The 27,780-nt window shown below is 43.8% G+C and overlaps 1 protein-coding gene across 1 annotated transcript in view; it reads left to right on the plus strand.

Annotated features, from left to right (window-relative positions):
- The window catches only part of LOC128136230 (geranylgeranyl transferase type-1 subunit beta-like), an 81,210-nt gene extending 58,679 nt beyond the window's left edge, over positions 1 to 22,531 (plus strand). The window contains 4 exon segments of the mRNA XM_052775463.1: positions 15,010 to 15,194; positions 15,468 to 15,576; positions 19,847 to 19,978; positions 19,981 to 22,531. Of these exon segments, the coding sequence (XP_052631423.1) occupies positions 15,010 to 15,194; positions 15,468 to 15,576; positions 19,847 to 19,978; positions 19,981 to 20,027 (473 nt within the window). The 3' untranslated portion in view covers positions 20,028 to 22,531.
- Positions 22,532 to 27,780: the final 5,249 nt, after the last annotated feature.

The raw sequence follows: 27,780 nt of genomic DNA on the forward strand, positions 1-27,780 counted from the left end.
GGATAAAGTCTTCTGATCACGCGAATAGTTCCTCCACCTGCATGCTGTCTTGCACCCTGTCTTCGGTCACGTTGCCCTCCTGTTATCAGTCACGTACGCCTGACCTTGTTCTACTTTTGTGCTTACTTCAGCAAACTTATAACAAAGAACAGTAGTGTCTTGTGCTAGCAAACAGAGAATAACAGTTGTGCCTTACGCAGTTTAACCTCGTTCTCCCACAAGTTCTCCCACAATTCTCCCACAATTCCCCCTCCCTAAGCTCATCTAAACAGTTTCGCTTGCAATAGGTGAGTACAATACATAAGCGTGCATAGTTTAACTATTCTATCTAACATACTTTTCAAAAGCGCCAAAGCACAAGGAATGATCATACAGACAACGGCCAAAACACACAGACCTCCAATGATGGAGAAACCCCATTTTTTCAACCAGCCAAACCAATCCTCAGGAATACCTGAAATCCCTACCACTTTTTCGGCATCTTGGAGTTGTCAAATGATCTCGGCTTGTTGCCTGATGGTTTTCAGCGTCTCGGTGTTGTTTGTAAAGTCTAAACAACAAAATTCTGGAAAAAGGGTGTTGTTTTGTTTGCATCCTACCTCAAATTGAGCCAGTAGAAAAATCTATGGGTGGAAGTAGTGCTTGTAATTGATTTGTTGTCGTTTCTTGAAGCGCTGTTAATGCGTCGATGGCTCAAGCAGTGGCATTTCCTTGTTTTAAAACCAAAACAGGCTAAAGCTTGAATATTCATTCTGTTTCTCCAAGGTCCTACTGGAGTAACCGATGAGAGTGTCAAGTATAAAAAATCAGTGGGTAAACGGACGTTGGGGTCACAAGAGCTGTCCAATTTCGTTACCTGTACAGTTCTTTTTTCTCGACGTGTCACGTTGATTAATTGTGCTTCTGTAGGTGCCCAGGCTCTCAATCGTCCTATGGAACAGAGTCCTCCTCGCAGTTTTGGGGGTATCACTTTGTAGGCTGTTAATCCTTATTGGTTCCTTGTACATCTGGTCAGATCCATTTGGCCGGTACCCATCTGGGTCCTGAGTCTGTTTGGACACAGGCGTATCCTCGCCCCCATTGTAAAATGGGTACCGGCCCTTGCCATTCCATCGTGATTGGATCTCGATACCGAACTGGTGCTCCCAGCATACGGTCAGATAGCAATGCGGTAGAAAAATGTCGCTGTGCCGCGGTGTGATGCTGAGATGGATCTGAGTCGCCTCGTGGCATATGATTTATTACCATGCAGGCCTTGGCTAACAGTTCATTTTGATAGCTTACAGGTACCTTCTCCCCCTCCCTAAGACGGTCTAACTGCGTCTTTAGGGTTTGATGGGCTCGTTCAACGATTGCTTGTCCTGTAGAATTGTAGGGTATTCCGGTTATATGTGAGATGCCCCACTTATTTAAAAATTCGCGAACTCGAGAACTAACATAATTGGGGCCATTATTGGTTTTTATTTCTTGTGGAACCCCTAATATACTGATGGCGTGACAAAAATGTCGTATGGTGGCGGTGGCGTTACTTTTAGTTTCGGCAGTAGGGCAGATATAGCCGCTGCATGTATCTATAGTAACATGTAAATACTTCCGGGGTTTGAAAGGTTCATAGACTGTGATGTCTGTTTGCCAAATTTGATTCGGTCGTAGACCGCGGGGGTTAACTCCCCATGTCCAAGAGTTAGTTTGACGACAGTGTGGGCAAGAAGCGACCACTGCTCGAGCATCAGACAGGGGTAGTCGGAATTGTCTTGCTAGTGCTTTAGCTCCCTGATGAAAAAATTCATGAGAAAGTTTGGCTTGTTGTAAAATGGGAACACCTGCTGTCTGAATGAGGGTTCCTGCTGCTTTGTCTGCATGAGCATTTCCCCCCGTTAAAGCGCCCGGTATTTGTGTATGACTGGTAATATGTGCAAAAAATACAAGTTCTTGTCTTTTCTCTAATATGGATAACAGCTCTCGAGCTGGTTCAGTCCCTCCCGGTAAACTTTGTTTACATCGTTGTGTTAAGTTATACACATATTCGCTATCTGTTACAATATTTAGAGGGATGGTAGGCCAAGTCGTTAAAGCAGTTAGCATGTAATTCTAAAGTTTGAACAGATCCTTGGCTTTTCCAAGCTCTGGTATGCCACTGATTGTCCAAAAACCAGGCTATAGCTGCCTGTTGAGTCGTTCCAGAGGCATCTGTAAACACAGTGAGGCCTTGGAGGGGTTTCTCTGAAATGGGTGTTTGTGGTTTGAAGGTTGATGATAATAGACTCTTAATGAGAGGGTCACCCCTAGCCGGGATAATTTGCCCCATGAAATCTGCTAAGGCCGCTTGTAAACACATATCAAACATTAGTAATTGTTCAAAATTACGGGGACTAACAGATGTTGAAATAAATTTAGGATCTCTTCCCGATAACTGCTGCGTTCGTCGTCGTCCTCGAGAGATTGCATCTGCCAATGCTACTAAAAATTGTGGTGCAGCTTGTTTGGGATAACTGGTATACAGCCATAACAAAGGACATACCCGTGAATCAATGAATTGATATATTAGTCTGTTTGCTCCTTCTCGTTGCATAGTTATATGCAATTCTAATGGGATTTCTGGGGTATAACGGTTGAGACTCTTGTGAGCTAGTTTAGTAGTTATCTGTTGTAACACAGCCTTTTGTGTGTCTGTCAATGTGCGAGGAGCTGCGACATCTGGGGTTCCTGCTAAATCTGCTAACAAGGGTTGTAACTCCTTGTGTGTTATGGGAATAAATTGTCTTAACCACTGTAGGTTACCAACCAACACCTGTAGGTCGTGTAAGGTCGACACTTGGTGTTCAATTTGTAATTTTGGAGGCTGGACTGCTCGTTTCTGAATGAGTGTTCCCAAATATTTCACTGGAACAGTTGTTTGTACTTTTTCAGGTGCTATTTCCAGACCATGTTCTTTAAGAGTTTGAACTAAGTGTTTTAAGGTTGTGTTAATGTCTCCCTCCCCGCATAGCAAAATATCATCCATATAATGACAGAGAACCCAATTTTGATGTGTATCCCGAAACCGACGCAACGCGCGAGAAACAAACCACTGACACAGAGTTGGGGAATTTTTCATCCCCTGTGGTAACACCGTCCAATGGTAACGTTGCACTGGTTCTTGATTGTTGATCATCGGGATCGTCATCACGAACTTGGGTTGATCGTCCGGATGGAGTGGAATAGAAAAGAAACAGTCTTTTATATCAATCACTACAACAGGCCAGTTTTGGGGTAACATGGATGGCCAAGGTAAACCTGGTTGTAAAGGTCCCATGTCCTCAAGAATGGCATTGACCGCTCTGAGATCATGTAGAAGACGCCAGGCACCTGACTTCTTTTGGATGACAAACACAGGGCAATTCCACAGACTGGTGGTTGGGACTAAATGTCCGTTTTCTACTTCACGCTGTACTAATAGCTGTAGCTGAGACAATTTTTCTTGGGGAAGGGGCCACTGGTCAACCCACACCGGTTGTTCAGTTTTCCACTTCATGGCTAGGGCCGGTGGGCATTGGCCAGCGGTCCCTATAAAAATGTGGATCTGTGTGCAACTGTGAGTCGGAAACTATGCGCAGCGACAAGCCTTGCATAGCGTCTCTCCCTAACAGGGGTAAAGGAAGTCCTTTTAAGATAAAAGGTTTGATAACAGTCAATTGGTCCTCTCCTTTTATTTGAATTTGAATTGGCAAAAGGCTTTTTTGGGTACCTCGACTTCCTCCGACCCCTGTTACTGAGATGCTGGTCTCTTCCAGAGGCCATGACACTGGCCAAACTTCTTGTGGGATTACTGTAACATCGGCCCCAGAGTCTAAAAGGGCTCTAATTTGACATATGGTCTGTCCCCATCCCTCACACACTGGTTGCATTGTACATTCAATAGTAGGTCGCCTTGACATATCTAACACCAAATGGGCCATAGGGGTATCTTCAGGAATATACATTGGTATTTCAGTGAGGGGAACTATAGTGGCTTGTATAGCGTCATTTGTTTCAGTGCACATTCCCGGAATAATATCGACTCCCCATTTGTGAGCCCCATCACCCACTAAAATTCCACCTGTACTCTTTCCCGATCCTCCTCTCTTCAAGGTTACCGTTGTTGGTTGCTCTACCCACACTCCTGTGGTAGTCTTTAAAGCCCATCGGTGGTCATCTTCCAGGGCAGGGGCTCATCCTTTTGCTGTCCAATCGTCGGTGATTCTCGGCATTCTACAGGATATGCTTGACAGGACAGATTGTTCTCCAGCAGCCCCGCCCGCCCTGTGCTGGGACCGCCCCTGTAGTTTCCCTGATGTTCCCCAGCCCGTGTCATGCGACATTGCTTTGCAAGATGCCCTAACTTCCCACAGCGGAAACAACTCCCTTTTTGGTCTGAATTTGGCGTCCTGCCCAGATTGGCTCTAGACACTGAAGGACACTGGCTTCTAACGTGACCGCTTCCCCCACAACCAAAGCAAGAAATGTTTTTCCTCGGGTTGTTATTTGTGCGATTGCGAAGTACAGCTGTAACTGCTGCAACTACAGGTGCCGCTGCGGTTTGAGCTTCTGCTTCTAACACTCGTTTAATCATATCTGCTACTGAAGCTTTTGCTGGCAATTGTGATAAAATTTGCCTTGTCTGGTCATTTGCTTGTGTACGAGCTAATTCTTTCGCAAGAACTGGCTTAACCTCGTCCGGTATGTCTGCTACCTCCACCGCCTTTTGCAAACGCTCTAAGAAATCCTGATATGGTTCATTAAGTCTCTGAATAACCTTTGTATACGGGACTCTTTTCTTTTCAAACTTACTAACCTTCATAAATGCATTTCTAGCACACTTTGAAGAAGCCGCTATCATCCGACCTCGCAAACCGGCCTGATTTTGAGGGGATACATGATCTCTGGTCCCCGTTAACTGCGCCATAGAGACCCCTACTAAATCGTGTCCTGGAGTAAGAGCGTCCAAAACAACCGCTTCTGCTTCCTCTTTAAACGCCTGCTCCCAGAGGCACATCAAAGGTGCCGTAAGTGCTGCACGCGCCAGCTGTCTCGAGTCAAAGGGCAGTAACGGCTGAGCATAAATCACATCTAACAGAGCTCGCGTCCTTGGGCCATTCAATCCATCATCTCTACAGCTCGTTTGCCATTCCTTTACTAATTTGTAATCTAATGGTTGCCATCTAGGTCCATCTTGAGTGATTAACAACGGACACGCTAACACTCCCCCTTCATCTGAAGGTTTGAAATCCACACCCTCTAGAACACAATTTTTTGCTATTAACTTCCAATTCGTAAACACTGGAGGCTGTGCCGCACGACCTACAACGCTTTGAGCATGCTGTACTGTCTGTTCAATAGTCGCCGCTAAATTTTTAAATTTCGTCAAAACCTCCGTTACCTCAGTGATCTGATTCTGTTTTGCATTCGGTGGACTCTCCTCATCCGAGTCCAGCAATGGAACTGCTTCTGCTTGCAATTTCTTTCTAATGTAACGTTCTTTTTCATCCAAATCTACCTCCATCATAGACACCGGGGGTGCACTAGGACCCGTGGTCGTACTACTCGCTGGCGGGACATACTTAGAGGGCTCCTCTGACTCGTGTGAAAACAATCCTGGCGGGGGAAGGGGTGGATACCCAAAAAAAGAATCCTCTAATTGCCCGCGAGAGACTGGAAACACTAAGGCATCCGGAGCATCCCCTGCTCCTTCCACTCTCTCTACTTGTTTTCCCAACATCTCCTCACCTCCGACACTGGTAACACCTTTACTCTCTTTGTCAGCCTGTACCTCTAACAAATCAATCACCTCTCTACTCGCCTCTCCGCGCAACACCGCTGTAGCCGCCATCCAAACCGCCTTTGCCTCTCTCCCCTTCCTCAATACGGTCAACGCTGAACCAAGAGCTGCGGGCTTATCCGCAGCTCCTTTCTTCCCACTCAAACACTCCTCCACCAACTCCTCACGCGCAGCCTGCAGCCGCGACGCATCAAATATCTCTCCCGGCTTTACTATGAAGCCCCGTTGTATCATCCACTGGATGAGACTCGTGACTGGAGCCGTATGCACTCCACAGTCCACCTCCCTGCCTACCGCCTTTAGTACCTCAATGATAATTCCGATGGATGACATCATCACCAGCAGGATCGCCCCGAGGGCTATCTTCCAATCGCCTGGCCAGGCAAAACACTCGCACACTCCGCGTCCGCGTCTGCGTCGGGGTCACCACTTGCCGCACTTTCTCCGCTGCGACAATCTAGGGAAAATGACGCATCGCCAGGGACTCGCCCTGGGGAGAAAACGGACCAACACAGATACTGTGGATCAAACGGTTTCTCCGTTTATTAACTGCGCAACACTCGGTTATATATGTTTCTAATATCTACTCACGCATAAGCCATTTGTTGATTGGTTAACATGTGCCGTTCACGCGCTTAAACAATAGTCTAATTGGATAAAGTCTTCTGATCACGCAAATAGTTCCTCCACCTGCATGCTGTCTTGCACCCTGTCTTTGGTCACGTTGCCCTCCTGTTATCAGTCACGTAGGCCCGACCTTGTTCTACTTTTTGTGCTTACTTCAGCAAACTTATAACAAAGAACAGTAGTGTCTTGTGCTAGCAAACAGAGAATAACAGTTGTGCCTTACGCAGTTTCCCTCGTTCTCCCACAAGTTCTCCCACAATTCTCCCACAGGAGATCCCTCCCGTTGAGTCACGAGGTTCAGAGCAGACCCCCTTGCTTTCCAGACTCCTCCTCAGAGAAGGGCCCAGGGCCGGCTGGATCTACTCTTAGTCTCAGACTTGGTCAACGGTTTATATCTTGAAACGGATGAGGTGTAGGGATTGTGGAAAAGGAAAAGAGAGAACAAGACAGAGAGAGAAAAAGGAAGGGAGAAAGATTTCACCGGTCCTGGGTCCAGCGTTGGTTCAGTCAGCCGAGGTGTCCAGTCAGCTGAGGGGTCCAGTCCCGGTGGGCTTGCGCGCCTGGGGCTTCACTTTGTGTCCTTTTATCATCCATGCCCCTCCTTTGGGCAGGCACCCGAACTCGTCAGGTTAATGAGCAATTTGTGAGCCTTTGGGCTTGGGGGTCATTTGTGGAGCAACTTCTCCTTCCCTGCAGACACTGCCATTGTTTGATGTTTGTATCAGAACAGCTTATCAGAACAGGGAGCTGCCCACCCTCCAGCATGCCCTCCCCCTCCTGTTGCTGATGTCTGAGCTGATGGTCTTTTCACCTCGGTTCCTTGCTGTGCAGGGTTTGTCTTTAAGCAGAACTTGCCCCACCACAATGTTTGAGACATTAACTCTTTCAGTCTCTCACACCCATGGGCTGCAGTCCTTGAGGATAAGACTGCTCCAGTGTGGGTCCTCCACGGGCTGCAGTTCCTGCCAGGAGCATGCTCCAGCATGGGCTCTCCACAGGTTGCAGCTTCCTTCAGAGCATATCCATATCGGCTCTGGCATAGTCCTTTCCACTGGCTGCAGGGGGACAACCTGCTTCACCATGGTCTTTTCCACGGCCTGCAGGGGAATCTCTGCTCCAGCACCTGGAGCACCTCCTCCCCCTCCTTCTTCACTGACTTTAGTGTCTGCATGGTTGTTTCTCATGCTTTGTTTTTCTTCCTTCCTCCTCTCTCACAACTGCTGTGCAATGTTTTTTACCCTTTCTTAAATATGTTATCACAGAGGTTGTAGAATCATAGAATAGTTTAGGTTGGAAAAGACCCTTAAGATCATTGAGTCCAACTGTAAACCTAACACTGCCAAGTCCACCACTAAACCCTAAGCACCACACCTACATGTCTTTTAAATACCTCCAGGGATGATGACTCAACCACTTCCCTGGGCAGCCTGTTCCAATGCTTGACAACCCTTTCAGTGAAGAAATTTTTCCTAATATCCAATCTAAACCTCCCCTGGTGCAACTTGAGGCCATTTCCTCTCATCCTATCACTTGTTACTTGGGCAAAGAGACTGACACCCACCTTGCTACTTTCAGGTAGTTGTAGAGAGTGATAAGGTCTCCCCTCAGCCTCCTTTTCTCCAGACTAAACAACCCCAGTTCCCTCAGCTGCTCCTCATAAGACTTGTGCTCTAGACCCTTCACTAACTTCATTGCCCTTCTTTGGACATGCTCCAGCACCTCAATGTCTTTCCCATAGTGAGGGGCCCAAAACTGAACACAGTACTCAAGGTGCAGCCTCACCAGTGCCGAGTACAGGGGGATGATCACTTCCCTAGTCCTGCTGGCCACACTATTTCTGATACAGGCCAGGATGCTATTGGCCTTTTTGGCCACCTGGGCACACTACTGGCTCATATTCAGCTGGCTGTCGACCAACACCCCCAGGTCCTTTTACACGGGGCAGCTTTCCAGCTGCTCTTCCCCAAGCCTGTAGCATTGCATGGGGGTGTTGTGACCCAAGTGCAGGACCCGGCACTTGGCCTTGTTGAACTTCATACAATTGGCCTCGGCCCATTGATCTAGGCTGTCCAGATCCCTCTGTAGAGCCTTCCTACCCTCAAGCAGATCAACACTCCCTCCCAACTTGGTGTCGTCTGCAAACTTACTGAGGGTGCACTCACTCCCCTCATCCAGATCATTGATAAAGATATTAAACAGAACTGGCCCCAATACTGAGCCCTGGGGAACACCACTTGTGACTGGCCACCAACTGGATTTAACTCCAATTTCTCAGGACGACGACTCAGGTTTGCTGATTCCCAGGTCATGATTAAGGTGAAACAACACCAGGGATCCTTTAACTCACAAAACTCAACTTTTATTTGCTCACAACAAGAATTGGTATGCTCACAACAAGAATTGGCATGAAACTATGCCAGTGAACTGTGTAACATGCTAACCATACAACACCAAACATATACTACAGGCCTTGTTTATTTGGGGATCAGTTCAGGGAAGACAATAAGGAGAGCCTTCCCATTGAGTCATGAGGTTCAGAGCAGACCCCCCTTGCTTTCTAGAGTCCCTCTCAGAGAGGAGCCTAGGGGTGGCTAGATCCACTCCTAGTCCCAGACTTGGTCAACAGTTTATGTCTAAAGGGATGAGGTGTAGGGATTACAGAAAAAAAAAAGGAGCGAGAGAGAAGAGAGAGAAAAGAGAAAGATTTCACCAGTCCTGGGTCCAGTGTTGGTTCAGTCAGCCGAGGGGTCCAGTCAGCGGAAGGGTCCAGTTCCAGTGGACATGCGTACGTGGGGCTTCAGTTTGTGTCTTTTTATAATCTCCTTGCCCCCTCCTTTGGGCGGGCACTCGAACTCATTAGGCTAATTAGTTCTCATGCGCGGTTTGTGCTTCCAGAACCTTCGGGAAATGGGTGGGTGGGCTTGGGGGGTCGTTTGGGGAGCAACTTCTCCCTCCCTGCAAGTACAACTGTTCTTTGACCTTTGGCCATATATGGTGAGCTGCCCTGCTCAGCGTATCAGAACACAGAACTTGGAATTGCGTACCCTCCAGCATGCCCTCCCTGCCCTGTTGCCTGCCTGTGGTTCCTTGCTGTGCAGGGTTTGTTGTTATGCAGAGTTCCTCTTTAAGCAGAACTTGCCCCACCACAACATTTGAGACATTAACTCCTTTGGTCTCTGACACTCCATTCACCACAACTCTTTGGGCCCAGCCATCCAGCCAGGTTTTTACCCAGCAAAGAGTATGCCCGTCCAAGCCATGAGCAGCCAGTTTCTCCAGGAGAATGCTGTGGGAAACGGTGTCAAAGGTTTTACTGAAGTCCAGGTAAACAACATCCACAGCCTTTCCCTCATCCACTAAGCAGGTCATCTTGTCATAGAAGATCAGGTTAGTCAAGCAGGACTTGCCTTTCATAAACCCATGCTGACTGGGCCTGATCACCTGCTTGTCCTGTACGTGCTGTGTGATGGCACTCAAGATGATCTGCTCCATAACCTTCCCCAGCACCAAGGTCAGACTGACAGGCCTGTAGTTCCCCAGATCCTCCTTCTAGCCATTCTTGTAGATGGGCATCACATTTGCTAACCTCCAGTCAACTGGGACCTCCCCGGTTAGCCAGGACTGTTGATAAATGATGGAAAGCGGCTTGGTGAGCACTTCCACCAGCTCCCTCCATACCCTTGGCTAGATCCCATCTGGCCCCATAGACTTGTGTATGTCTAAGTGGTGTAGCAGGTCGCTAACCATTTCCCCTTGGATTATGGGGGCTTCATCCTGCTCCTTGTCCCTGTCTTCCAGCTCAGGGGGCTGGGTACCCCGAGAACAACTGGTCTTACTATTAAAGACTGAGGCAAAGAAGTACCTCAGCCTTTTCCTCATCCTTTGTCACTATGTTTCCCCCCACATCCAATAAAGGATGGAGATTCTCCTTAGCCCTCCTTTTGTTGTTAATGTATTTATAGAAACATTTTTTATTGTCTTTTACAGCAGTAGCCAGATTAAGTTCTAGTTGGGCTTTGGCCCTTCTAATTTTCTCCCTGCATAACCTCACGACATCTTTGTAGTCCTCCTGAGTTGCCTGCCCCTTCTTCCAAAGGTCATAAACTCTCTTTTTTTTTTTTCCTGAGTTCCAGCCAAAGCTCTCTGTTCAGACAGGCCGATCTTCTTCCCCAATGGCTCATCTTTTGGCACATAGGGATGGCCTGTTCCTGTGCCCTTAAGATTTCCTTCTTGAAGAATGTCCAGCCTTCCTGGGCTCCTTTGCCCTTCAGGACTGCCTCCCAAAGGACTCTGTCAACCAGGCCCCTAAACAGGCCAAAATTTGCCCTCTGGAAATCCAAGGTGGCAGTTCTGCTAACCCCCCTCCTTACTTCTCTGAGAATCAAAAACTTTATCATTTCATGATGGTGCCACCAGCTTCACTGATTAGCCAGTGGTGGGTCCGTTACAGAGCTGGCTGGAAATGATTCTGTCCAGCACGGGGGCAGCCCCTGATGTCTTGTCATAGAGGCCACCCCTGCAGCCCCCCTGCTACCAAGACCTTGCCACATACAACCAATATATGTGGTAGAGATAGTTCACTAGTGAAGGCACACACACAACATTCTTTAAATTCACAAGCACATGCACATTTGTGGATTCCCCAAGTACCAGCGCAGCCCCTCTGTACGTCTGTGTCACCCAACGCTACACGGACAGGCAGGTTCTTTTAAGGATCCTTGGTAGAATGAAAATTGACCACAGGGTTGTAGTTATATTTAGAGCTTTATTATTACATAATGATTTTAGTAATCAGCGTAGCTTATCATTACCTAGAATTTCTAGCAATTAGTATAGCTTTACTATTACCTAAAATTTCAGTTACCTAGACTTTTCAGTCACCTGGACCCTCTGCAGATCACGTCAAATTCTTAATAATCAGCATGCAATACAATAATCATAATCTAGACTCTGACTTTAAAAAAGTAGACGAGTCATTCACTCAATCCTCGGAGGAAGAACAACGATGGAGGCGGTGTCACGATACTCTAGCCAACAGTGAGGGTGTTCCTCTTTCCCCCTCTATCACAGTGCAGGCATCCTCTGTATCATACCAGGAAGCATGAAGGCCTTAGCAGACTGGCTGCTGTTAGATCTCCTTCAAAAGCCTTTTGGATAAGCTGATATATTTATATCTCTCCATCTGGGAGTTTAGTCTTTTCCATTTCCATAAGTTAGTGGATTCTGAAGAGGCTGCCAGACAATAAATATGCAAGAATTTTGTCTGCAAGAGACAGCAAGCTGCAGATGGCAATGGCTGCATAATGATCTTTATCTCTTCCTGTCCATTGTGTCCTGCCTACCTGTTGCTCTCCCTTCGACCTAATGGTGCTTCTCCCAGCATACATCAGGTCTTAGCACGAGCTGTGTGTTAGCCAAAATCTGAGCAAGAGTTGAGTGAACAGTCACAGGAGGCATCCCTGACCACTGGGGGATCATGGGTTTTGCCATCCAGACTATCTCATGTGCTGTTACGCTTCCCTATTCCATAATGGGTGTCACCATATCCTGGCAACAATGCTGTACCAGGTGTCAGGAGCAGGGGGCACTGGTCACACCCTGGTAGCACTGCCCAGACCCTAGGCCTTCTTACTTGCTTCATAGGTTCCCTACTTGCTGGCTCGTCCAGCTTGATGCTTGCTAGCAAACATGCATGCACTCACACGCTTATCCCTCAGGCACTCCACATTCACAAGTTCCCCTTGAATATCATCACAGTCCCTCTGCCTGATACTCCTGCCCAGACCCAGGGCTTCCTACTTGCTGGCTAGTCCAGCTTGAAGTTTGCTAGCAAATACACATGCACACCCCATGCACCACCAGATTTGGGGAAATACAGACACTCAGCCCCCCCCCCAGCAGCCAGCACCAGGCACATGGACTGTGACTTGTGGTCCTGCTCCAGCCACTGGTGCTGAGACCCTCACTCACCTCACTAAGTCTGGTCCCTCCCAGTAGCTGTTTTTTTGGGATACACCTCATTCCTGCCCCAGTGGCTGGTGGCCAAGAGCCCCACCCACTCCAGTAGCTGACACCATACCCCAGAGGCACCTACAGCCCTGGTCTGACTCCTCCAGTAGCTGGCACCAAATCAACTCACACAGGTCTCCCCAGTAGCTGACACTTAATCCTTGCAGCACACATGCACATGTGATACAGAGAGAGTTTATGCAGAGAGCTAGTTAGGAAAGGATTTAATAAGAAGATAGGACAGACTGCAGCAATCAGACGCAGGGCTCAGTCAGACAAGTGTATTGACCTGTGCCGTTTTAGACGTGACCAGTCCTTTTTATACTCTTTTCTGTCTACTCCCATTTCGTTCCTCCCTGCTCCCCTGTCATGACCCGGACTGGACAGACCAGGGAGTCGTGTTGAATTCGGAATTCCCTCAGGCTAAATTAAGGTGAAATGACACCAAACTATCAGTTAAAAATTTTATTCATGACAGAAGCAAACTGAACTGGGGAGGTGTGATAGTAGGTGGTGGGGTTTCTCACAAAAGGAATTGGCATGAGACTACTTCTGTAAACCATGTAACCTGTGGTAACCATATACATCAATTCAGGGAATAAGGAGAACCCTCCCATTGAGTCACAAGGTTTGGAGCAGACCCCCTTGCTTTCTAGACTCCCTCTCAGAGAGGAGCCTAGGGGCGGCTGGATCCACTCTTAGTCTCAGACTTGGTCAACAGGTTTACATCTTAAAGGGATGAGGTGTAGGGATTATGAAAAAGGAAAAGGAAAGAGAGAACAAAACAGAGAGAGAAAAAGGAAGAGAGAAAGATTTTACCAGTCCTGGGTCCAGCATTGGCTCTATCAGCCAAGGGGTCCAGTTCTGGTGGGCTTGCACACCTGGGGCTTCAGTTTGTGTCCTTTTATAATCTCCTTGCCCCTCCTTCAGGCGGGCACTCGAACTCATTAGGCTAATTAGGTAGGTTTGGGGGTCGTTTGGGGAGTAACTTCTCCTTCCCTGCAGAGGTAACCATTGTTTGATCTTTATATCAGAACAGGGAGCTGCGTATCCTCCAGCATGCACTCCCTGCCCTGTTGCTGATGTCTGCACCTTGGATCCTTGCTGTGCAGTGTTTGTTGTTATGCAGAGTTCCTCTTTAAGCAGAACTTGCCCCACCACAATGTTTGAGACATTAACTCTTTCAGTCTCTCACATCTCCCTTCCCCTGCACATTCCCTCATCTGTTTGCATAGTTCCACAGACCTCCCCTCCAACATCCTGGACCCTCAGGTTTGCATCCTTATCAGTTGCAAAGTCCAAGTTTGCCTGTGGTTTCCTGATAGCCCATCAATTAGTGTGACTGACCTGGTTTGTTTCCTTGTCTTTGTCTCCATTGTGTTTGCCTGTCAGGTTTGTGTGTCTATGTTTTGTTTATGGCTTCCCCCTTTTCCTCATTTGACAAGGTCCTTGATCATATAATCTTAATGGAATAAATATTCCCACACTCCATATATCTTTACCAATTAGTGTGGCTGACCTGGTTTGGTTCTCGTCACTGCCTCCCTTATTGTTTGTTGGTTAGGTTTGTTTCTCTCTATATTTTCTTGTTTATGGCTTCCCCCTTTTTCTTAATATCCCCTTTTGCATTGAAAAGGCCCTTGACCAGATACCCTTAAAGGAACAGACTCTCTTTCCTTTCACACACTGTTACAATACTGGCACTCACGCAGATATGAACAGCACAGACAACCTGATGCTGTTCCTCATCTCCAGTTGATCAAGATAGTCAGTCCATCCAGCAGCTGGCCCCTAGACCCCTGACAAAGTTGAAAAATTTAAATTATACCCCTACATATTTTAAAATGTAGTTAAATAAGTTGCTGTAGAATGCTAATGATAACAAATATCATTACTTCAGTATCCTTCCTGCATTTCAACATCAGAATGAAAAATAATCCTAGATTTTCTAGTGTCATAATAGTGTAACAGTGGATCTTGTTCCCCATGTCTTGTATCAACAGCTTACTTCCAGGCTGTAATTATATGATTACAGGTAATAGAATGAGCTTTGATGGGTTTTTAAAAGTGATGGCAATGATACGCAGACAGAGAATATGAGTTTCTCTTCTAATTTCAAATTTTACCTTGCAGTTTCCTTAGCAATAAAAAAAATCCTTAGAAGCATAATTCGTGTGTTTGCTACAACTATGGGAATCCTCCAGTTTTTTCATAGCATTAACCACGTATTTTGGATTGGGGGGGGGGTTGTTTTGGGGTTTTGGTTTTTTTTTGCTTACTGCTTGTCAGACACTTACCCTTCAGTTTATTTTTCTTCTCTGGGGAGTTGTGTCTATGACTGCCTTTGGCATTTCTGCTTCAGTCTGATAGTCTGGTTGCTGGTTTCCCATTAGCTCTCTTGTGCAAGTAACATATCAAGAAATGTCTTCTGTTGCATTACCATTTACTCATTCCTGTTGTACCCTTTTTAGAAATCCATTGATATTACCCTAGTTAAAATTCTGATTGAGATCATACAGGCTTCGGTGAAAATCTGAGTATCTTAAAACATTGCATAAACAACTGTTTCCTCATAGGTGGTTCTACATTTTGTGGTATTGCATCGCTGTGTTTGATGGGTAAACTGGAGGAAGTTTTTTCAGAAAAAGAACTGAACAGGATAAGAAGGTGGTGTATAATGAGACAACAGAATGGCTACAATGGACGACCCAACAAACCTGTAGACACCTGCTATTCCTTTTGGGTGGGAGCAACTTTGAAGGTAGTGTACAGAAAACCTACAGGATAGTTACTGACTTGTTTTGATTTCTTTAACCATCTTGTTTTACTTGGAAAAATTACATATTTGGCACAAGTACAAGAATATGCAAAGATCACTATAAAAGGTTTTTATCTTAAAAAAATGCAGGATAAGGAGGTTTAACAGATTAGTGCTATATTGCACTACTTATCTATGTAAATAGACATTATATTTTAGTATTTAAAAATATACTCAAGTTTAGTATATTACTGTAACATTCTAACTCCTTTTCAGCTCTTGAACATATTCCAATATACAAATTTTGAGAGAAACCGCAATTACATCCTGTCAACTCAAGATCATCTTGTTGGTGGATTTGCCAAATGGCCAGATAGCCATCCAGGTAAATTTACTTCTCAAAATTATGGTGTCTTTTAAGCTACAAATATATTCCAGCAGTCAAATATCTGAGAGGTGTAAGAGAGGTTTTTTTCCCCAGTCTCCTTCAAATAATGGAAAAAACCCCAAACCTTAAAATATGAGATTTTCATGATTTAGAGGGAAAGGGATATAGTTTTTCCTTGTTAAGCATCAGAGCAAGTGAGCTGCTGTTATTTAGGCTATCACCAAAACAGTATCACTGTCTGTTTAGAGCTGGACAAGCTTTTCCATATGTGTTTAACCATTCTAATTAAAAATCATACTGTGCAGTGGATTTCTTTGTAAAGGGTCTGAGTAAAATATTTCAGAATGTTTATTTCCTTAAGAAATGAGTCCTTTGAGCTTATTCAGAAATCTTTGATGTATTTAAAAATACTCAATTCAGTTTAGATGATAGTTACATATTATGATTTACAGATTGTAATTACACATAGAAATTATACATAGTATATCTGAAATAGTTATTGGTTGCATTTTGGAAGTGGAAACTGATAATTTGAAAAGATGCTAGAATTCAAAAGAGATACTGTAAAGATATGAAAACAAACTTTGTTCCAGTAGTAATGTTCAGTGGCATTTTGTACAGAGAAGATAAACAGTCCATAAACTCACCAAACAAGATAAAAACATAGTTATAATAAAGGAGGAGACTGTTCAGAATCTGCACAGAGATATTTCAGCATGGCATCATTTCATTTTGAAGAACAGTTGACAATTTGTCAGAGTGGACTCACACTGATAATATAGTGCTCATGACATGCTTCCCCCCCTGAAAACCAGTTTAGGATTCCTGATGACTAGCTATATTTGGTGTACATTATGTAGACCAATCAGTATCACTTTGAGGAAATATTTCTGTTTGTCTTGATGAGCTGTTTACTTAGGAGGTTAGGAAGAAAACCAGCATGTTTAAAACCCCAATCATGTAAAAAGTTCCTCAACCTGTCTTTTAAGATAGTTTGATATAAGATTTGAGGAAGGCAAGACTACTAATAAAGCTGTTTGCTTTGATTTGTATGGTGTTCCTGTCCGTACACTACTGTTTCCTATAAAGCAAGCTTTTCCTGTCTCTTAAACTTTCTTTTGAGAGTAAGCTACTTTTTAACTTGAATGCTCTGGCTGGCCACAGAAATGGAACAAGAAGATTGAACTAGAGTACTAAGGATTAACTAGATTGCTGCTTTATGAATGTACAGAAGTTTTGCTGGTATGCCAGTTTTTTTCTAGCTCTGACAATTTATAGAATATGTCTTATAAGATTGCATATCTTCTGGGAAAAACTTGTTTGGTGTTTCCTTTGGTACTGTTGAATTTTAATGGTGTAGGATTTTTACAGAAAAAACAAATCAGTTTATACTTTTGTGATAGGTGGGTTTATTGCAGTGTTCTTTCCTCAGGCAGATGGTGACGTAATTCTGTGTTCATGTTTTGAAGAAAAGTAGTAAAAAAGTTAATGCAGTTTTAATCTGAAGAATGACTGTAAATGCAGCATCATTTTATTTTTTTTTATGGATCTGTAGTTTCAATGCCATATATACACAGCTGAGCTTCCTACAAGATCAGTCTACTATCTGAAAGCCAAGCTGTCTTTTTGAATGCAAGAAAGATTTCCCACTTTATTAATGTGAAGTGTCTGTGCAGCTCCATTGTTTTCAGAAGCCTACTGATGGTTAAATGTACACAGTCCTCTTGACTTCCATGTAAATGCAAAATGTGAAGATAATGAGACTGGTATGGGTCATGTCACAAATGAGTTAATAGTTCTGTTGAGGTTGAATAAAGACAGAAATGATTCATTCTCCTTGAAGCATTTAGCTTTTGTAAAGCTGAGACTAGTGGCCTCAGTTTGGTTTTGTTGCAAAACACGTGTGACAGAATATGCCAGGGAAAGGTTGCAAAATAAGCATATGCAATTTTTTCATAGGTGCTTTCTAAAATAGATTCAGTATTTGAACTTCTGTAGCTCCTACTTTATGCAAAAAGCTCTGTTTAAATATTACATGGACTACCAAAATTGCAAGTAACTTTTCACAACTGATGATTCAGGAAAATATTATTTTGTAGTCCTGATGTTCCCATGCTAACAGATGTTAATACGTTGTTGGTTTTAGAGGTAGCAGTGTTTCTTGATTTAAAATAGTGTTTGGACCAGTGTGCTTGTTGAGCAGTGATCTTAGAAAACTATTTCTTGCCTTTGAAAATCAATCTGAAAAGTCAAAAGTCTTTTAAATGCTAGTAATCCTCTGAAACCATGAGCATACCAAAGTGAATCGCAAAAAGACTATTGTTTAGTTTTTAGTAGTCTCTACAGGTAAGCATCCACATAGGGTTGTCAAACGCAGAAAAGGCTATCAGAAGTTTCCTGATAAAAAGCAGTTAGATCTGCTATCTTATGTTAATGATACTTATTACAAATATTAAACTCCCAAACATTAGGGTTCTACAGAGCTGGGGATTTTGTTAGAATACATACCTAAGTAATTAATTAATTTTTTTCTAGATTTTAGCATAAATCATGATAAGATTTAAATAAATTTAAATAGATTTCTCTTAAACTACTAGATGTACTGCTGATGCATCTCACGATATCTTTAAATGATATACAATACAAAAGAATTGGAAACGTGTGAATTACAGGTGACGCAAAAGAAAGATTAAAATATCTAACATGATAAAAAGAGGAGAGGATGAAAATGAGTGTGCACATTTACTAAATGTAAAACATTGAAGTGAGATTTGCACTAGTAGAAGTATAAATCCACCTTATATTTTTGTTTGTTTTTAAGACAGCTGCTCCGTAGTTGTGAGATTGTGTACTGCCATGTATTTGTGAGTTGCTCATGAAACAAAACATTTGGACCTATGTTTTTCAGCCTTGAAAAGCCTTGCACTTTTTATAGCTTTAGAGAGGAGTGCACAGGCTGCATAGGTGTGTTATGGCTACAATGGAGTTGTGTATTAAGTTGTTATGGATTTGCACAAGTGTAGAACTTTGTGGTTCAACTCACCAAATATCTCTATATAGGTAATTAGGTTTGTATATGGAGTTTAGTGAGTATCAATACAGCTTTCCACAGGAGTTAATATACTATATTTCCTGAAGTTGAGCTTTCCTTGCCTGACATACTTTCTGCAAGGTCTAATAGGGACTATATCTACCAAATGTGCTTTTGTCTGCATGTTAATGCTGATAAGCAGAAGCCATCTTTCAGAGAAGGCTTCTGGCTAGCAAGACTCTAGCCATATAACTTCTTGTAATATCATTTTAGTCAGATATGAAATTAGTGATACCTCCAAAAGATTACCAAGTGTTGAGAATTTGGAAGGGACACATTAAGGTCACATCCTCTTTCCATCTTTAGGCTGTGATTTCTTGGGTGGATAATCCAACCTAATGGGTTATTATTGCCCAGAGAGGGCAGGCTCACTCCTCTTCCTCCCAGCTTCCTTAAGTACAGCTGCACGTCCTTTCCCCTTTTTGCACTAGATTTGGTGTATATTGAACACTTCTGCAAACCAGTTTAATTCACTAAAATGTCAGAAAGCTGTCCAATTTTTCCTGCTTGGGTTAGTTTTCTTCCATGTTTTCTGAATTACTTTAAGTCATGGAGGGTGTTGAGCAAGCTCTAGTGCTGGTATAAAATAGGCAGCAGGAGAGCTGTGGGATGGGGAAATAAGAGCATCTCATCTCTGCTGATCAAGCTACTTCATGAATTCATATCCTTAGGGTATTTTCTCTGGAAGGGGGGAGATTAAGGAAAGTAATGGTTTTTTTCATACTTCTAAATCTTGCTGTTTGGCTACTGGTGCTAATTTTGGTGTTTCAATAGTCAGCTGTCCACTAAGTAGCCAGCTATCCACCTGACCTTTCATTTGCAAAAAAAATTCCTTCACATTGTGTGGGGGGGAAGATTTACTCTGTTGAAGGAAATGTATTTACAGCTCCTCAAATGATTTTGCTGTTTGGCCTGAGAATTCAGAAGAAATTAAGTAGTGGGCAAGAATTGTTATAAAATAAAACAGACTCTAGTCTTGGAGATTGCACACCATCATTTCATGCTGGAGGGTTTGGGCAGAAATTCTTCTCTTGTTTCAAATCCTAAGTTTAAAATGTAGCATCTGTTTGTTTTCCTTGGTTGTAATTATTCAGGGGTTTTGGAATCCAGGAACAGTTGGCTGTTACAGCCTGACAGAAACATAATATTCTTTTTCATTTTCCGTCCTGCTTTCAGATGCTTTACATGCCTACTTTGGGATTTGTGGCTTGTCGTTAATTGGAGAAACTGGTATTTGCAAAGTTCATCCTGCCCTGAATATAAGCACAAGAACCTCAGAGCACCTTCACCATCTCCATCAGATCTGGAAAACAAGGACTCTAAACAGTGTTCAGACAACACGCACATCTCTACATGAATGATTTAGACTTGATTTTAGTTCTGATAGCATAATTGTATCCCAAGGTTAAAAGCCATGTATAACCAGTGTGCTCTTTTAAGTGCTGAAGTCATACAATCAGATCTGTGTTGCTGGCATCATTTTGATAGGTAATTGCCTCCAGACAGTTATTCTGCACTGGGGGAAAAGGAAATATTTTGGATATATAGAAGTTTGTCACCACAGATGGTAAAGAGATCTTCAAATGGCTTTACTTCTAAGAAATACCTTGAGGCAATTGAATTTAATTTTTATTTTTTATTTTTAAAATTCGTGCATACTGTGTCAAAATATATAATGGGAAAGTATTTTCAAAATCTGTTTACATATCATACAGTATAGCACAGAACCTTGAAGTTCTTTATTACATTAATGACTGACATATTTTTGGGGAAAGAATCTCCCATATTAAGTCTCAGTTAAAAGTTACCTTTTATCATCTATTTTCAGATTCCATAAACTTTGTTTGGTTTTTTTAAGTAGATACAAATAAAATTATTTTATTCAATATACTGGACTTTTAAAGTTGTGTGGCCTTACTAAATGTATTTCATAATTCTACTGAGTAGCTTCTATACAGATGCAGTGAATCATTAGCCAGACACAGTGTTTTGGACTGAAATATTCTCTTCATGGGATATTAATGAGAGTGCAGTGTATTGATGTATAGCATTAAGAGATATTCAGCACAGAATAGCTGTGTGTGAGAGAAGCATTAGAACCTCATGAGGTTCAACAAGGCCAAGTGCAAGGTCCTGCATCTGGGTCAGGGCAATCCCCAGTATCAATACAGACTGGCTGGTGAATTGATTGACAGGAGCCCTGTGGAGAAGGACTTGGGTATACTGGTGGATGAAAAATTGGACATGAGCCGGCAATGTGTGCTTGCAGCCCAGAAAGCCAACCGTATCCTGGGCTGCATCAAAAGAAGCGTGGCCAGCAGGTCGAGGGAGGCGATTCTTCCCCTCCGCTCTGGTGAGACCCCACCTGTAGTGCTGCATCCAGCTCTGGAGTCCTCAATACAAGAAAGACATGGACCTGTTGGAGTGGGTCCAGAGGAGGGCCACGAAAACAATCAGAGGGCTGGAACACTTCTCCTATGAAGAAAGCCTGAGAGAGTTGGGATTGTTCAGCTTGGAGAAGAGAAGGCTCCGGGGAGACCTTATTGCAGCCTTTCAATATATAAAGGGGGCTCATAAGAAAGATGGAAAAAGACTTTTTACCAGGGACTGTAGCAATAGGACAAAGGGTAATGGTTTTAAACTAAAAGAGGGTAGATTCAGACTAGATATAAGGAAGAATTTTTTTATGATGAGGGTGGTGGGACACTGGAACAGGTTGCCCAGAGAGGTTGTGGATGCCCCATCCCTGGAAACATTCAAAGTCAGGTTGGATGGGGCTCTGAGCAACCTGATCTAGTAGAAGATGTCCCCGCTCATTGCCAGGGGTTTGACCTAGATGACCTTTAAAGCTCCCTTCCAACACAAACCATTCTATGAGTCTATGATGCCCCCTGCGCTGCTTGGGGTTGGGCAGGGGGAGGAGGTAGAGGAGTTGGGAATTAAGGAGCAAAGTTGAGCCAGTGAAGAAGGGGAGTGCAGGTATGTGGGTCAGCACAGGCAGGATGCAGGAACAACCACAAAACCACGGATGAAATGCAAAGAGTAAATTTATTCTTGTTACCTTGCCAACTGGGGGATCCCCAAAGCAGCACTCAGGTAGAGGCACACAAGTGGGAATGCAGGCACTGCAGAGCTCAGTCCATGCTAGAGAATCACCAAACCTGCTGTTTTTGCCTGTTTCTTAGGGATTCGCATAGGTGTAGTTTTCCACTGTGCTTTGGCCTTTCCCACAGCAGGGCAGGAATCTCAAGCATGTACAATAGGGTGCCTCTAAGTCTATCACAGGCCTATGTTATCTGAACACAGATGTTCTACTTGTCAAACACACAAGGATAAACAACAGTTAGAATGATATATGTATTTTTCTACACCCCAGCTGCAAGTCACTTGAGCGCATTTACAATCCTCCTTGCCAGTCTTTGGTTATTATCCCACATTCCACCCCCTTGCTCAAGGGACCACTTCTGCTGGGGCTGGCAAAGCTGGAGGTGTCCATTTGGGCTTGCGGGGTGTAGGGCAGGGTAATTTACAGAAGCATGTAATAAACACATATAGAAAAAGGAATAAACATATCCCTACCATAATGCTTTGAATCAGGTGTCCCACCCATCCTGTCAGGGAATTAAACCACTCAGCTAGCCAGGCACCACCAGTAGATTGTTTCATTTGATGCATTAAGTCCTGAAGATGTTGAATGTCATCCTCTACGCTGGTTGATTCATCAGTTATGTTGAAGCAACACATGCCTTCAAAATCGGAGCAGTGTTTATGGTGTCGAAGGAGGAAATAGTCCACCGGCAATTGATTTTGTAATGCTCCTTGGTATACAGCCGTTACCTACTCGGAAAGAATAGCAATGAGGAACATTAATATCAAAAGCACTTAGCATAGTATAATTCTGTAATACAGCTACTGGGGTTGGCAGGCCAATGAAACACATTGTCAAAAGATCTGCAGCTGTTAATCCTCTCTCAATACAAAAGGCAGATGAGTTAGTTAAAGTACAGGCTAACCAAATCTAAGTATTTACATTTTGATCTCATGGAATTATATCCAGGGCATGTGCCTGTAGTACAAGACTGCAAAGCACGATGAGCCAACCTGTGATAGGAGAGGAAAACAGGAGTGTCGTCTCCTTCCAAGAATACATATGCCATTGCTCCAGCTCCTTCAGCTAATATCACTCTGGGTTTGATAACCTGATGTGGGGTAATTGCCCACACAGATTGGAGAGCTATGGCTTGTGCTTTTTCAGACTGAACTTCAATTTGATGTTGGGTTCGCGACACCAATAACACCATTCCAATGCTATCTCCTCTAGATAAGGCACAGGTATTTGTCAAAGATACCTGAAATAAAAGAACTCGAGAATCTGATATCAACAGAGGATGTAAAATAAGAGGAGAAGTTGGGGTACAGAACCATGCGTCATTCTCAGGGGTTATTATATGAACCTTCACGCCTAGACTAATAGGTTGCGGTCCCACCACGCAATCCGTCAGTGTAAACAATTCCATTTCCCCTGTAGTTAATATTTTGGGAGAAATACCATCTGGAAGAATTTCAATCCTCACCATGTTTTGTACTGGAGGTGTTGTAATACGATCATAGGGTGTTTGATTATGAATATTCCGGCTGTTTAACAAAAAAACTGCTTTAGTAAGATGTGAACTCCAATGTTGTAAAGTTTTAGTACTGGTGTAGTGGGTTGACCCTGGCTGGATGCCAGGTGCCCACCAAAGCCGCTCTATCACTCCCCCTTCTCAGCTGGACAGGGGGGAGAAAATATAACAAAAGGCTCGTGGGTCAAGATAAGGACAGTTTAATAAAGTGAAAGCCAAGGTCGCGCGCGAAAGCAAAGAAAAACAAATGCTTCCCATCAGCAGGCGATGTCTAGCCACTTCCTGGGAAGCAGGGCTTCAGTACGCGTAGTGGTTGCTCCGGAAGACAAAAATGCCCCCCTTCCGTCTCCCTTTACTTAGCTTTTATAGCTGAGCTGATGTCATATGGTATGGAATATCTGTTTGGTTAGTTTAGGTCAGCTGTCCTGGTTATGTCCCCTCCCGAGATCTCGCCCTGCCCCAGCCTGCCGTTGAGGGGGGGGCAAAAATGTTGGAGAGACAGCCTTGATGCTGTGCCAGCACTGCTCAGCAGTAGCCAAAACACTGGTGTGTTATCAACACCTTTCTAGCTACCAGTACAGAGCACAGTGCTATGAGGGCTGCTATGGGGAGTATTAACTCCATCTCAGCCAGCTTTTTTAATTGTTCCTTCAACATCCCATTCATTCTTTCAATCAAGCCATTAGCTTGGGGATGGTAGGCATTGTGGAATATCCAATCTATCCCTAGCCCTTGAGCCCAATCAAGGGCTCCAAGTGGAATACCACTTGGAACACCAAGTGTTTCTTGGTCACTTTGTATTTGGTGAGGAGGTCCGTATTGATGAATGAGTTGTTCTAGTGCTTCAGTTGTGTTATGTTGATTAGCATACTTGGTGGGTTTAGCAAAAAACAGTCCTGACACTGTATCCACAGCAGTGAATACATATCGCCACCCCTTCGACAGGGGCAGGGGGCCCATGTAATTGACCTGCCAGGTATTTAAGGGCCACTGACCCCGTTTTCCCCATGGCCTATATAATGCCCTTAAATGTAGCTGCGTACAAGTAGTACAATTATGTGCACATGTTTTATAAATATGTAATGGCAGAGGGGTTTGATTGTGAGCAATATCCCATGCGCACACAGTATAAGCTGATCGATGTCCACAAGCTATATGCACATTTATAGCTTGAGCATTGTTGCGTTAAAGGGTAAAGGAAGTTTGGCAGAAAATAAACCCCCTTGCGCTCCAGCTTATCCTCATATGTCAGAGGGGCTGGGGGCGGCTAGGTTTAGTTTCTGAGTAATGTCCAATTCAGCACTATAAGTCTGGTTGCATTCAATATGCTGAACTATCACGATTACGGATGCACTAATAGTGTACTGCACTCTTGGCTTAGCCGCGTTCAACGCATGAGAATTACCAGACTCAGGGAGTTTGGTTGCGTTAACGAACTATCATGACTAGATTAATGAGCAGCGCAGTTTATTAAAGCAACAGTACAGGTTCTTTTGGATTGTCAGTGATAAATACACTGTCTGCAAAGCACGTGCAAATAATAATAGTCGACTACAAGCACATAAAATTGTGAAAGAAAAGAGCTCTTAAAGAATTCTAAGTTTCCCGGGGAAGCACTCGGTACAACCAAGTGTTCGAATCTCACCCAATAGGTATCCCTATAGGGGGAAAGAGAGGTTCAGCCCGTCGACTGATCCCAGAAGTCAGTGATGTCCTCCTGACTTGTCTATGATGGTATCTTCTCTAATAGTCTTCCTCCTTTTGGGTCTTTTTATCCTCTTTTTCCTTTTAGGTGGAGCTTGAGTGACTCTAGTCATACATACCTTTACTTTGATTGGTATAAAGTTCTCTCACTTTGCTTTTAAAGGTATATGCTGGAGAAAATTCAGAGCGCATGCTCCGTGGGGGGGGTGGTTGCACCTTGGAGGTGGGTAGCTTTTGGGATGGAGGTGTGTTTTGGTATTATAATGATATTATAATGAGCAAAGTTCACCCAAAGGACATGGTGTTGCATGTCAGTACCCCAGAACTGGGCACGTGTGATATAAATGAGAAGTAGGGCATTAGGTCGACAGAACCCCCATTATTTTACCTCCTTGCTTCAGTGGATTCAATGCAGGGACCAACCATTCTAGTTCCTATCATTCCAGTTCCCTATCCCTGCAATCACAGAGCCTGGCCATGGCATCTCCACTCCGCTCCACCCTCCGTGTTGCTTTTCAGAGTCAGCACACCAAGCTCCCCTGGTGTTGCTAACATCTAAAGTTGCAGGTTATGTTGCTTAGGGAACTACCATGGAACTGATTCTTTTCGTGTCCATTGCATTCCACCCTGGAGGTTCACCTTCCTTTGAGGGGGGTGTGTGTCATATCAATAAGTCACCTCCAGCAATCATTCCACAAGCATGTACTTCATCAGAGGTCATATCATCTACTTCCCTATTGTTTTGTGACTCAAGTGAATCATCTTTTTGATGAACTGAGACATGCCTTACTTTTAAAGGATACCTTTGTACATATTGCCAAATTTGTTGCTATATATCTGCCCCTCCCCATATAGGGTATTTTTGTACATGCCAATCCTCTTGGGCCCAGTGGGGTAATCACATTGTGAGACTTCTGTATGCAACCCAACTGTCAGCGTATAAGTAATGTGCCTTCCCTTCCAGGATAGCAAGAGATGCTGCAACCAATTCAGCCCACTGACTAGATGCCTGTAAACCTGTTTGCCATAATATAATTCCTGGTAGTGGAGCATATGCAACTGCTCTCCATTGTCTTTGTCCAGTTGCCATGTATGTTGCACTTCCATCGGTAAACCAGGTATCTTTTTTGTGCTCTTCTATTAACTCGTCATAAAGGGGAGCCTCCTCCACAGGAGATGTAGGGATATCTCCAAGGGGAAGAGTTTCCCCCAGTGTGGACATATGATTAAATGATACAGTTCCTAGAAGAGTGGCGTGTGGAGTGGTGACGTGGTTTTCCTGGTAGAAATCATTGCTGTAAATAATGTTTCCATTTCCAATGTGTGGCTGCCTGAGCTACCCCTGCATGGGCCCTAACAGAATCATCAGTAATCCACCCATGAATAGGTATGGGTGTGTGTACAGTCATGCTATCTTGGCCTGTGATTCTTTCAGTTTCTTGTAGTGCCCAAACTACAGCTAAAATTTGTTTTTCCATCACGGTATAATGTACAGCGGAGCCTTGTAATGCCTTGGACCAAAATCCTACAGGTTCTTTCTGATTTTTTGGCCCAGTCATCTGCCACAATCCCCATGAGACTATATCATCTAGAATCATTATTTCTAATTCAAAAGGATATCCTCGCCTAGGAGTGTATAATTGCGCATGCTCAATCAAAGCATCTTTGCAGGCATCAAAGGATTCTTCTTGTTGCTTGGTCCACTGCCAAAGAACCTTCTTCCTAGTTCATTTCTGCAGAGGGTGCATTAATACCACCAGATGTGGGATAAACGTTCTCCAGTACCCTAAAAGTCCCAAAAAGGTTTGTAACTGTTTTACTGTGGTTCGTACAGGAAATCGCTGGACTGTTTGCTGTACCTTATTTGGTATTTCTCTCATCTGTCCATGCCAAACTATTCACAAAAACTGTACAGTAGTACTAGGGCCCTGTATTTTCTTTGGACTAATTGCCCAGCCTCGGTCCTGTAAATGTGCTTTCAGTGATTCAGCAGCTGCTTCAATTTCTTGTTGTGACTGACATAATCAATAGATCATCAATATAATGGTAAACAGTAATGGTACCTGACCATAGTGCTATATCAGCTGCTATCATTTGGTATCAAATGGAGGGACTGTGCTTGTATCCCTGAAGCAATACTTGGAAAGTATATTGCTTTTGTTGCCAGGTAAAGGTAAACTGTTCTTGGCTTTCTGAAGCAATGGTTATCAAAAAGAAAGCATTAGCAAGATCTATCACCACCTTCCAGGGTTGTAAATTTTTGCTAATTTTTTTCTATAAGAGTAACCATGTCTGGTACTGTAACTGCAAGTGGGGGGGTGACTTTATTCAATTCTCTGTAATCTACAGTCATTCTCCAAGTGCCATCTGTTTTTTGAACAGGCCAAATAGGCCAAATAGGATTATTAAAAGCAGTCATGGTTTCCTTAACTATTCCAACTTGCTGAAGTGCCTGAATGGTTTGAGTAATTTCCTCCCCCCCCCCCGGAATACGATAGTGTTTTACAGTTACCACCTTGGTAGGCACGGACAGCACAACAGCATCCCACTTTGAGAATCCACACAAGACAGTTATAGATCGAATAGCGAATCCTGCTTGCGAAGTCCCAAAACAGAAGCAACCATTTAAAGTTTCAACTGTTCATCCTGCCAACACATCAATACCCAAGATATATTCTTTAATTGGGGCAATTAACACCATCGCAGTAAATGGAGTGGCATTTCCTATTGTTAAGGTAACCTTAGCTCTGAGGGGAGGAGTCAGATTTCCCCCCAGTCCACAGA

Source organism: Harpia harpyja, chromosome W, assembly GCF_026419915.1.
Source record: "Harpia harpyja isolate bHarHar1 chromosome W, bHarHar1 primary haplotype, whole genome shotgun sequence".
Classification (NCBI taxonomy): Eukaryota; Metazoa; Chordata; class Aves; order Accipitriformes; family Accipitridae; genus Harpia; species Harpia harpyja.